At 26.7% G+C, this 10,785-nt stretch overlaps 3 protein-coding genes across 5 annotated transcripts; 2 read left to right on the top strand and 1 right to left on the bottom strand.

Annotated features, from left to right (window-relative positions):
* The first annotated feature begins 780 nt into the window (after positions 1–780).
* LOC100645962 lies at positions 781–2,226 on the top strand. Its single transcript, XM_012316350.3, has 2 exons — positions 781–1,075; positions 1,150–2,226. Exon 2 carries the CDS (start codon positions 1,231–1,233, stop codon positions 2,080–2,082), a length of 852 nt encoding a protein of 283 aa, XP_012171740.2. The 5' UTR covers positions 781–1,075; positions 1,150–1,230; the 3' UTR covers positions 2,083–2,226.
* On the bottom strand, positions 2,020–6,563 carry LOC100651582. 2 transcript variants are annotated; one of them, XM_012316351.3, is made up of 10 exons: positions 6,135–6,563; positions 5,679–5,984; positions 4,973–5,613; positions 4,697–4,909; positions 4,238–4,546; positions 3,965–4,163; positions 3,733–3,905; positions 3,565–3,662; positions 3,236–3,497; positions 2,020–3,174 (listed from the first exon to the last, which is right to left on the bottom strand). In XM_012316351.3, exons 1-10 carry the CDS (start codon positions 6,301–6,303, stop codon positions 2,659–2,661), a joined length of 2,886 nt encoding a protein of 961 aa, XP_012171741.1. In that variant the 5' UTR covers positions 6,304–6,563; the 3' UTR covers positions 2,020–2,658. The 2 variants fall into 2 exon arrangements, with proteins under 2 accessions (XP_012171741.1, XP_048267982.1); XM_048412025.1 differs by having other exon boundaries at positions 3,568–3,662.
* A 755-nt stretch (positions 6,564–7,318) lies between these two features.
* Positions 7,319–10,717, top strand: LOC100649783 (solute carrier family 35 member F6). Of its 2 annotated transcripts, none has more exons than XM_012316345.3 (8): positions 7,319–7,461; positions 8,572–8,669; positions 8,731–8,878; positions 8,953–9,300; positions 9,414–9,498; positions 9,580–9,738; positions 9,805–9,959; positions 10,057–10,717. In XM_012316345.3, exons 2-8 carry the CDS (start codon positions 8,593–8,595, stop codon positions 10,222–10,224), a joined length of 1,140 nt encoding a protein of 379 aa, XP_012171735.1. In that variant the 5' UTR covers positions 7,319–7,461; positions 8,572–8,592; the 3' UTR covers positions 10,225–10,717. The 2 variants fall into 2 exon arrangements, with proteins under 2 accessions (XP_012171735.1, XP_003400723.1); XM_003400675.4 differs by having other exon boundaries at positions 7,460–7,607.
* The last annotated feature ends 68 nt before the right edge of the window (positions 10,718–10,785 follow it).

Below are 10,785 nucleotides of genomic sequence, written 5' to 3'. Positions count from 1 at the left end.
TTTTTATTTATAACACCAACGCCGAAATGTCCCGTGTAATTCTTTCATTTATCGCAACGTAATCGACCGTCACATTAGAAGAAATTACGTGCCGCTTTATATAACAACCGGTGAATAAACGAAAATCGAAAAATAAATGATACGATCTTTTGTTGTTAACCTTTCTCTAAAAAACTACAATCTGTTGTATTATGTTATACTATGTAAATACAAATTTTTAATTTATATCTCGGCGACTTATTGCACAAATATTGCATGTCCATTTTTTGTGAAATTTGAGTTTTCATATGCAATAAATAGTTCTTGATTGCCTTTTTACGTATAAAATAACTTTTATTTATAAAAGTCATATTTGTATCTACTTCATAAATTTGTAAAAAATTACACGTTTTTCATTTTTTTTTAGTACATACATATAGAAAGATATGTTCAAGAACCATGATTCATCTTTATCATTTTATGTTCTTCAAAAGGATCAATGCACAATTTGTAACCAATTTTATAATAGCATTGATAAAGATAAATACAATGCAAGAAATATTTATTTAACTATAAAGTATCATTGGATTTTTTAAACTGTTTTTCTCGAAAATACTAAAATAAAAATTAATCTCTTGAAATTGTTTTTCTCGAAGACGCTAAAAGCGAACATTTTTTGTAGAATAAGCCATCGATTTGTTGATCTATTGTATGGTTTGATATTATATTATCTACTATATTACTAAAGAAAATTGTTAATTTTTTTAATTTAAACATTTTATATCATATATTATGATAACATTTTACGCATCTGCATGTATTTTATTTCACATACTACATGTCGTTATACATATATAGACACATTAATGCTTATATTGACATAGTATGATAGATCTTCACGTGGATGTATGACATTATTGTCCAATAGATAATATTATGTAAAATATAATAAACTTATTTAATCTTTATATGATCTACATAAAATTTTATTGCGCTATAAGTGTTATGTTCATGTATAATTAAATATTGTGGTCTATAATTCTTTCGATCTCCTTATTGGATATTTATATAACCTCATAAGTACGATCTTTTGAAGGTAAATCTCTAACTACATTATTTTTTTTTAACTATCATATTTAGAAATATATGAAATATTGATTTTATTAATAGGTAGTCAAAAAGATAGATATATTATTCTCAACATTTTATATAGTGTTTGCTTTATGAAGATAGAATTGCAATAATTACAGAATGTCTGTGTTCTACCAATGCATTATTTGTCAGCATCAAAATGCTACTGTCATAGATTTACATAATCATCATATTCAACATCACAATCCAACAGAATTATCGCAAACTATTATTAATCTTCAAGGCTTCAAAGTTTTGAATGATATGAAATGTACAAAAAAAAAATATTTGCAACCTATAAATTTAGGTGATAACAATAACAATGAAAATATATACAATCATGTTTTTATTAAACCTGAACCAAAATATAAGTATAAAAATGAAGCAATTAATTCACCAAAAAAATTCACCCATGATAATTGTTCGATAAACTGTAGTCAGTTTATTGCTTGGGAACGTGAATTGTATCAAAGAAAAGAAATAACTGATGAAGAATTTTTTAATATCACTGAAAGTCTTTGCATTGATCTAAATAAGAAGAAGCATAGAGGAAAGAAGAAAAAAGATAAAACAGGCATAGAAGAGACAAATATAAGAAATATGTTACAGCAAATCAATACAATTATAGGAATAGAAAGTACAACTGTGAAACAAATAAAGACTGAGCCTTGTGAAACAGCAACAACTTCATTTTGGAATAATATAGATTCCACCGTTAATACAACTATTAATGAAGAATTCCTTGTACCAAAGATAACAAATCCAATAGAAAATACTGAAAAAAAACAGTTTACAGCATTGGAAGTAGTTACCACTAATACAGATACAGATGTTTTGACATATAATTCATCATGTAATAACTTTCCTTGGAATTCTATTATTACTGTGAGTGCTGATGAACAAGAAATGTCTGTTGATGGAAAAAATCTTTATTCTGAGCCAGAGCAAATTGACATTGCAAATTTTCTTTAAACATAATATATGTGTTTTAGCTATATGGAAAATTATAAAGACTGAATGAAGTACAAATAATACAGACAATGTCTTTTTATATTATTATGAAATCTGATTACTTTGTAAGTTTGTTACTTTCCAGATTTATGTTTGTGTGTAATATGAATATAGATAAAAAAAACTTTTTTATTTTCTTTTTATTAACAAAAACAATGTTTTATATAAATGAGCATAAACAATTTATACAACAATTTTAATATGTTTCTTTATATGTTAAATACATAAGTATTCATTCATTTTATTCTACATCAGCTGCATAAATAAGCACTGTATGAAAATTTCGTTTTATTTTTATTACTCAAATTCTGAGAGAAAAGCCTATTATAAATGTTTCTATGTAATATATAAATGTACTTATAATAAAATCTTATTTTTATTATAAAATTTATAACATGATCTTATTTTAACTGTGGTGTGATATAACTCATAAAATTATAAATTTAAAAGTAATGTAAGAACAAAAGGTGCATACCATACTTATGTAGAAGATCTGAGTTTTTATTTTGTGCAATCTATAAGGCACATTATTCATGATTAATAGCAATCCATTGAATTAACATCTCCTTTTTTGTACATTGTTAATATATCATCCAACGCTGAATCAAAACTAGTGGAGTATGTGGTCAACCATCGCTCTTTTTCTTCAATATATGCAGTGATGTCCATATCAAAAATTGTTTGAAGAAAAACTTGCCTAGTCACACAAGGAATATCTTGAAATGTTTTCTCCTCTGATTTTTGCGTTTTACTATCGGCTTCTATTGAATGTTTGTATATAGAAGCAAGTAGATTTGCATCATTAACATCTAGAATTTCTTCTATCACATTATTAGAATTACTGAGCGTGTCACAATTGGAGCTTGCAACATTATCCGGTGGTTCGTACTTAACATAAGAGGTATCTAAAGTGGCACTATCTTTGGGTAGAGGCAATGCCGGTAAAGGTTCATTAAGTTTGTACTTCAAAAGGAATGCTTTTAATTTGTTTATTATAGCTGCTGATGTTTTGCATACTTCAAGATCACTGTCTTCTAGAGTAACCAAAAGGACCTAAAATGCAATGCAAGATGTGACTTAGAGCTTAAGAATTATGTTATGTAAATCTACTTACTCTCAAGCAATTTTGTTTTGCTAATTCATCTAGTGCTTTATTGAGTCTCCGCTTTATCTCAGTTTCATTTAAAGATACGATTTTCCTGTGTTCTTTTGAAAACGTTACTTTTGGGAAATGACCATCGAGTACACCTTGATCGGACAAATGCGATGTTATAACGTGATTCCAATATTCGAGAGCACTTATCTTTACTTCCCAATGAAGATCAAGAACAGCAGTTTTTGCCATTGTCAATGTCATTGAATCGATAATATTTTTCCTAAAAAATAATTACTCTATCAATGATATTGAAATGACTGACAGCAGTGCTGCACAACATTACTCACGACCATTTACGATGTACATATAATTCCTTCAATAGAATTACTGTTTCCTTTCTGACTATGGCCTCGCTTTCATTGTTGAGTAGCATTATTGCAGTATTCTGAAGTAAAAGAATATAGTTTTATTATCAACTATTAATCGAAGATTATATACTTTTTAATGACACATACAGGCAAATCAAATTGCGATAATTTTTCTTTCCATAATTTATTTATACGAACAGTAGTTGAAAGAAAAACTAAAGCAGATGCTCGAACATAGCTTTCACTGTCTGCCTTGCTAATTTCAACTGCTAGCTGTAGAAACTCATTTGCCAATAAATATTCTTGAAACGCTGGATATTCTGCAAATATTTATCCATATTACACATGAAAATAACATTTTTCATAAATGATTACTTACTGTCTTCTGAAATTATAGCTATAGTATTTAAAACTTCTAGTACACTATCCCTTACTTCCCAGTTGACATCATGTAATCTTTTAAACAATGTTGGCCCAATTTCGTTCATGTGACTATCTGTTTCAGTTAACAGTACTAAATCAGGTGGCATAAAATTCTGAATTGCTAACTTACATACTTTTAAAGCTTTCACGCAAATCTGAAAACAAAATTCAAGCGTATTTATAATGCACGAATTATAAACCATCTTATGATGAATATATCTAAACTTACTATAGGCAATGTTCCAGGGTGATTTAAAATTTCTTGAGCCAATGACAATAAGCATATGGTTTCTACACATTCTTGCCATTTTAGTTTAAATTTCTCTGTCATGACTGCTAAACCATTTAGAAGTGATGATAATAATGTAGGATGATCAACTATGGGATCCCCTTCTAAGGGAATCTTATATACTTGTTTCCTTGGTCCATTTTCCAAATGTGTTGCATTAGTCATACTATCTAAAGTTTCACTGCATGCATCTGGCACACAATTTTTCAGGACATGACACATTGCTTGAAAGACAATAACTGCAATATCCTGATATGAGAATACATATATATATATATATATATATATATATATATATATATATATATACACATATACATAGAATTATTAGATATAACTATAAACAACATATTGGTAATAATTTATAACATTATTATCAAAAATTTTTATTGCACATACCCTATCCATGATATCCATTATTTCTAAAAGCATGTCAATATCAACTTTGGCAATCTGTGCTACAGGTACATCATTTTTAAGTACAGCATCCCTTACATTGTATCCCAATCTTTGTACAGCTGTACATGTTACATCAAACAGTTTGGTAAGAAACATATCAAAAATATCAGAATCTTTATATGTATGTTTAATACATAAAGCCAAAGGCATAATCTATTTGTAGAAAAAATATTTGAATTATTTACCATTATGAAAGTATAAAAATAAAATACTCACCATTATAGATATAGCTTGATGTTCAAACTTATGTTCCTGATTGAAAGAAAATTCATGCAATGATTGTAACTTTTTCCAAAATATCATTAAAAATTTGTTTGTCTTTACTAATTCTACCACATATGCTTTGGAGAGAAGCATTATAGATATATAATTCAATTCAGTGTAGAACTTCAGTGCTGTTTCAGTTTCTGTTTTTTTCCCTCCTCTAATGAATTGTTTAATTGGAATGAACAAACATAGAACGAATAGCTTATGAATATGTGATAAAAGTTTTGTACTAATACATGCTTCAAACAGTGCTTTTACTCTCATTTCTAAATCAATGAGTTCTTGGCATAATTCAGGTATTGTATTATCCATATCTGCAAACAATGTATTCTCAATGATACTGGTTAACAGATCTAGTGTGGTACACAATAGCTTATTTTCTTCCAAATAATTATCTTGCAGCACTTGACATGTTTGAGTGTTGAAATTATTCGTTATCAATGGTGCTGCCATTGCTAAAATAACTTTTTTACAAAAATTAACATTTTGTTGTTCATGTGAGAGCAAAAGCCACAAAAATTTATGGCTTTCATGAGTAACATATAACGTGTGATTCCAATGTGCATATTTTACAACATCTTTCCAAGCATCTATAAAATACAAATTTTATCATCTTATAACTCTATATACACATTAAAAAACACATATTACTTACCAGAATCTATAATCCATTGTCTACCACTTCTATGTTTGATTAAATTAGATAACATTGTAATATAAGCCATTTTAATAGATACTGGTAAATCATCTTTACGTAGGTTAAATATGTCACACAATCTGTTGTACACATCTTTAAACTGCCAATAATGAAACCTTAATTCATTAGGTGAAACTAATCCTATGAGTTTTAAAGTAAATATAGTTATAGGTTGGGAAGGAAGGCACTCAGAACTCCAAGTGTGCAGTGCTTTTAATACCCATTTTTGAAACAATTCATAATTCTCATAACTATTTGTGTCACCTGGAATTAAATGATAAAATACATGATGGAATAAATTATATGTGAATACAATGAATAAAAATGGAATAAACATAACAAAGATTAAAAAACAATTTCTTTATAATAATTTTACTATGCATTATGATATGATTTATAATATAATTTTCTTACACTCTTTAATATCTTTGGAAATGTGTGATAATAGAAGATCAAGATAGGTAGTAGACACAATGTTATAATTAGGCAACAGAAATAGCTCCAAAACTTCGGCTAATCTTTTATTACTATTTAACGATGACATTATGTTTTGATATGAAATTTTTATATATTTGTGCGACATAAAATGTTTCTTTTTAGTTTCTTTACTTTCTGTTCATGCTTTCTTGTCCACTGATAATTTCAAAATACGCACATAATATTATCATCCATTGCTTTGAACAGCAAACTACTATTTCTATCACTCACATATTTTCTGCGTTTTATAACACAAAAATCAGGTATGTAAATAAAAACTTGATTCCTTAATTAAACGGTTTACAGATAACTGAACACTTGCATGACCCGAAATAAAGAACTATTTCCAACAAACTTATAGGGCAATTATTTAATGGTCTTGTTTATTTTTGGCGGGCTTTTCAAATTATCAGTAATTGTATCTCTGATTAATCGTAGAATAATAATATTTCTTTTTTTTCAAATAAACAAAACTATAAACAAATTTTAATCATTATAGGAGTATATTTTATTTCCTAGGATTATAAAAGTGTATAATTAGAATATATTTCTTTTTCCTTTAATATTTTATTCTACACGTTTCACTCGAAAAATAAAACTTAGAGTGGCTTGTTTTTACAGTACGTATTTTTATACGTACATAGGTATTCGTATACTTTTTATGAACACATTACGTGTGTTATACTTGGTTATAAGAAATATTTTAAAATTTCATTCGCGCCATAACGACACTCAATTATCATAATTATATTGCTAAACTATTAAACAATTGTGAAAGTGTTTAGAAGTTGCAAAATATTTACCCTAAATTAATAATCTTATATTATATATGTTATAATATATTATATTATATATAATCTCGTAATAATATGATCTTATATTTAATAAAAAATTAATATACAGTATGAATAATCATCTTACGCATATAACAAGTATTAAAAATGATCCCACTGAATACTGAAACTTGTTAATATTGTGGATAATTACCTGTTTAAATATTTGTATGATTTCTGCAAAATATATAATATATAAATACACTTTTATGCATATGTATGTATGTGTATGTATATAAAATATATATATTCCGTCAAATATCTTGCAACTTCTAAATATTTTCAGAATTTCATAGTCTAATTATAACAGAATGAAATATTTACAAATATATTATTGCGCGCTTAACATGCAAAATATAGAAAATTGTTGGAATTGAGAACCTTTAATGCTGAGATTGATATGTTCAGATTATTCCTTCAATAACGTGAACGTGAGTAACAGTTAACAGTGCTACCTTCACCATTTCTCTGGTGATGTCTATTTATCGTGCCTTTATCATTTCCGTGCAATGAACTCGAATTTGTTGCCTTATTTTTTATAAATTATAATAGTGGTTTATTATAATTTATAATAGTGGTAATACTATTTTAAAAATTCAAAATATTATTCACTAATTCTATTCTAACGACAAATGCACTTAATTTTACACTTTATACATACATATAACTGTGGCTTAAGAATTTTGAAAATTATCATTTTTATCGTATTTACTATTATATATTTAGGAATCTATATCATAAAAATTATCTATATCTTAATTATTTGGGTAATAACTATATTTCAATATTATAATAATCTCTTGTTTGTTGAAGATATAATCTGACGTTTATGAGCTTTTCGTTATTTATTTTCGGAAAATCTCAATATTTTCAATTTTTACTTATCTGGAATAAATGATATGATTTCGATTAATCTTTAAATTATTGTACGATGTGAGCTGTGCTGTAGTAATAAAAATATTTGCTCGTCTTCCCTTTGACATTTATAAATTTTTATCTTCGTGCAATGAGTCATGAATCATTTATTTCCTATTAGTACACATACCTTAAATTTTCAAGTAATTATTGTATTATAGAATTTAGAAGAATTTGATTTTATAATATTGTTTATGAATATGAAGATATAAAATTTCTACAATTATTAATCAATATCAATATATAAACATATATCTTTTTTAAAATATGAAAATTATCTTTAATTATTGTTACATTAAAATAAATCCTTTTCTGATGCTCTAATTAGAAGTATTAAGTTTGTAGGAAACATATTTCATGATTTATTATTATTATTATTATATTCATGAAAGCTAATGATTATATTCATTACTGAGAATAAGCATTTACATTCTTTTGTTGTTTGAAAGCATACTATCACATTATCTCATTTTTATTGAGTTAATAATCACAGATATAAATTTAACGTTGTATATACTATCATTATTTAAAATATCTTTGAATTATCACTATAATTTTAATGTATAACTTTCTTATAAATATATCTTATAAATAAATTCTTATAAATTTATAAATTTTGTTTCTAGAGATTATAGAACTATTTAAAAATGGCATGGACACGCTATCAATGTATTTTAGCAGCACTTATGGTTGTTACTGGATCTTTTAATACTTTATCTGTAAAGTATGTAAATAAATTAATTGTCAAACTATTAAATTATGAATAATTAAATTTATATTTTTAGATATGCAGATCAACAAGTTGTACCAGATGAAAATGGTCAACCTAGGCATTTCAATCATCCTTTTATGCAATCATCTTTCATGTTTATTGGAGAGATGATGTGTCTTTTAGTATTTAAAGTCCTTTATCATTATTATAGTCGCAGAGGAGTAAGCATCTTTTATTGCATATACATATATTTATTAAATAGAAAATATCTAAAATTGAATTTATCATATTAAAGGATAATTCTGTGGACAACAATCCGTTAACTAAAGGCTCACATGTATTTAATCCTTTTATTCTACTGATTCCTGCCTTATGTGATACATGTGCTACTTCTATTATGTATGTCGGCTTGAATATGACATATGCTAGTAGTTTTCAAATGCTTCGTGGTGCTGTTGTAATATTCACTGCTGTGCTCTCAATGGGTTTTCTTAATAAAAAACTAGTTAGTAGGGAATGGTTAGGTATAGTAATGGTTATAATTGGTTTAGCTCTTGTTGGGCTCAGTGACATAATTATGGAAAAATCAGATGTCAGCACAAATTCTATTTTAACTGGAGATTTACTTATCATATGTGCGCAGGTAAAACTTCATTTTATATGTTTTATATATTTTGTATATTTGTATTTTTATATTTTAATGTACACATTTTTATAATAAAATTGCTTTAATTTGCGTAATAATTATTATCATAGGTTATAATTGCTGTTCAAATGGTGATAGAAGAAAAGTTCATAGCAGGACAAAATATACCAGCGTTGCAAGCAGTTGGCTGGGAAGGTTTATCAAGTTTCTGAAATACAAGTTTCTGAAATATCTAGTACATAAAAATATATTCTAACAAACATATATTTTATTTAGGTATATTTGGATTTATTACTATATGCATTATAATGATTCCCCTTAACTTTATACATGTCCCACCTCCTTTTGCTGACAATTCGCAAGGAACCCTTGAGGCTACTAAAGATGCATTCATCCAGATTGGAAATAGTGGTTATTTACTGATGGCTATAGTTGGTTAGTATATATGGACATATTTACTCTTATTTATTAAAATTTATTTTTTAAATGATCTTCGTACAGGTATATCATTCAGCATAGCTTTTTTTAACTTTGCTGGTATTAGTATTACCAAAGAAATTGGTGCTACAACAAGGATGATATTAGATAGTGTTCGAACAATTATCATATGGGCTTTCTCTTTAGCATTTAGGTGGCAAGCCTTCCATTATTTACAGGTAAATTTTATAATTGATTTTTTCTATTGATAATGAAATTGTATCATCTAAAATTAAAATCAAGTCACATATGAACGTGTACCTATTTAATTTTTAGCTCATTGGCTTCATTGTTTTACTCATTGGAATGTGTTGTTATAACAACGTTATTATTCCTCAACTCGTAAGAAAATGTAGATATCGCTTAGGCCGTCATAAACCACCACCAACTGATCGTGAGCGAATTATTAATACAGCAGCAGATGATATTCCAGAAACGCAATAAAGATATATTTCTTTTTAAGTGTACTTGAATGTTCACTATTTTGTGATGTTGAGAACTATTATATAGTTTCTCTAATGGTAAAGTCTGCGATCACAATAATATGTAAAATGCTTTCAATTTGTTTCATTTGCAGAATTCATTAAATTTATCAAAATTAGTACCTTTGCGAAGTTAATTGATTAGAACAATTCTTGTAAAATGTATATTATAGTTAGAAAATCTCGAATTTTTTATTTATCTTTTAAGTTGAATGTGAAAAATAAGTATTGTTCCAAATTTTATACAAATTTTTTGAAAAATTGCATTAATTAAAACAAAATTCTCATTGTACAGCAGAATCTTTTAGCAGAATCTCAAAGTTCTATTTATAGGTGGTATTTTGAATGAAATGAGGGTATTTTATACATATACGTAAATATATTTTACTACTGTAAAAAAAATGTGTTAAAAGATGTATTATTGCAAGGAAATATTAAGTTACTTCTTCATGGTATATTTCTGCTCTCCTTATTTTGTAGTATTCATAAATAGTTGAACTGAAATTTCCACCTTTGAAGTCTA

The sequence above is a fragment of the Bombus terrestris genome, chromosome 14, assembly GCF_910591885.1.
Source record: "Bombus terrestris chromosome 14, iyBomTerr1.2, whole genome shotgun sequence".
In the NCBI taxonomy this organism is placed as follows: Eukaryota; Metazoa; Arthropoda; class Insecta; order Hymenoptera; family Apidae; genus Bombus; species Bombus terrestris.
The sequence above is the reverse complement of the archived record's forward strand: the minus strand, read 5'-3'. Positions and strand labels throughout refer to the sequence as shown.

Coding starts and splice junctions, on each gene's coding strand:
- LOC100645962 (XM_012316350.3), top strand. CDS start 1,231: ATGTCTGTGTTCTACCAATGCATTATTTGTCAGCATCAAAATGCTACT.
- LOC100651582 (XM_012316351.3), bottom strand. CDS start 6,303: ATGTCGCACAAATATATAAAAATTTCATATCAAAACATAATGTCATCG. Junction 4,164..4,237: donor ACCCTGGAACATTGCCTATA/GTAAGTTTAGAT, acceptor TTTTGTTTTCAG/ATTTGCGTGAAAGCTTTAAA. Junction 3,498..3,564: donor TATGTACATCGTAAATGGTC/GTGAGTAATGTT, acceptor ATTATTTTTTAG/GAAAAATATTATCGATTCAA.
- LOC100649783 (XM_012316345.3), top strand. CDS start 8,593: ATGGCATGGACACGCTATCAATGTATTTTAGCAGCACTTATGGTTGTT. Junction 8,879..8,952: donor ATTATTATAGTCGCAGAGGA/GTAAGCATCTTT, acceptor ATCATATTAAAG/GATAATTCTGTGGACAACAA. Junction 9,301..9,413: donor TACTTATCATATGTGCGCAG/GTAAAACTTCAT, acceptor TTATTATCATAG/GTTATAATTGCTGTTCAAAT.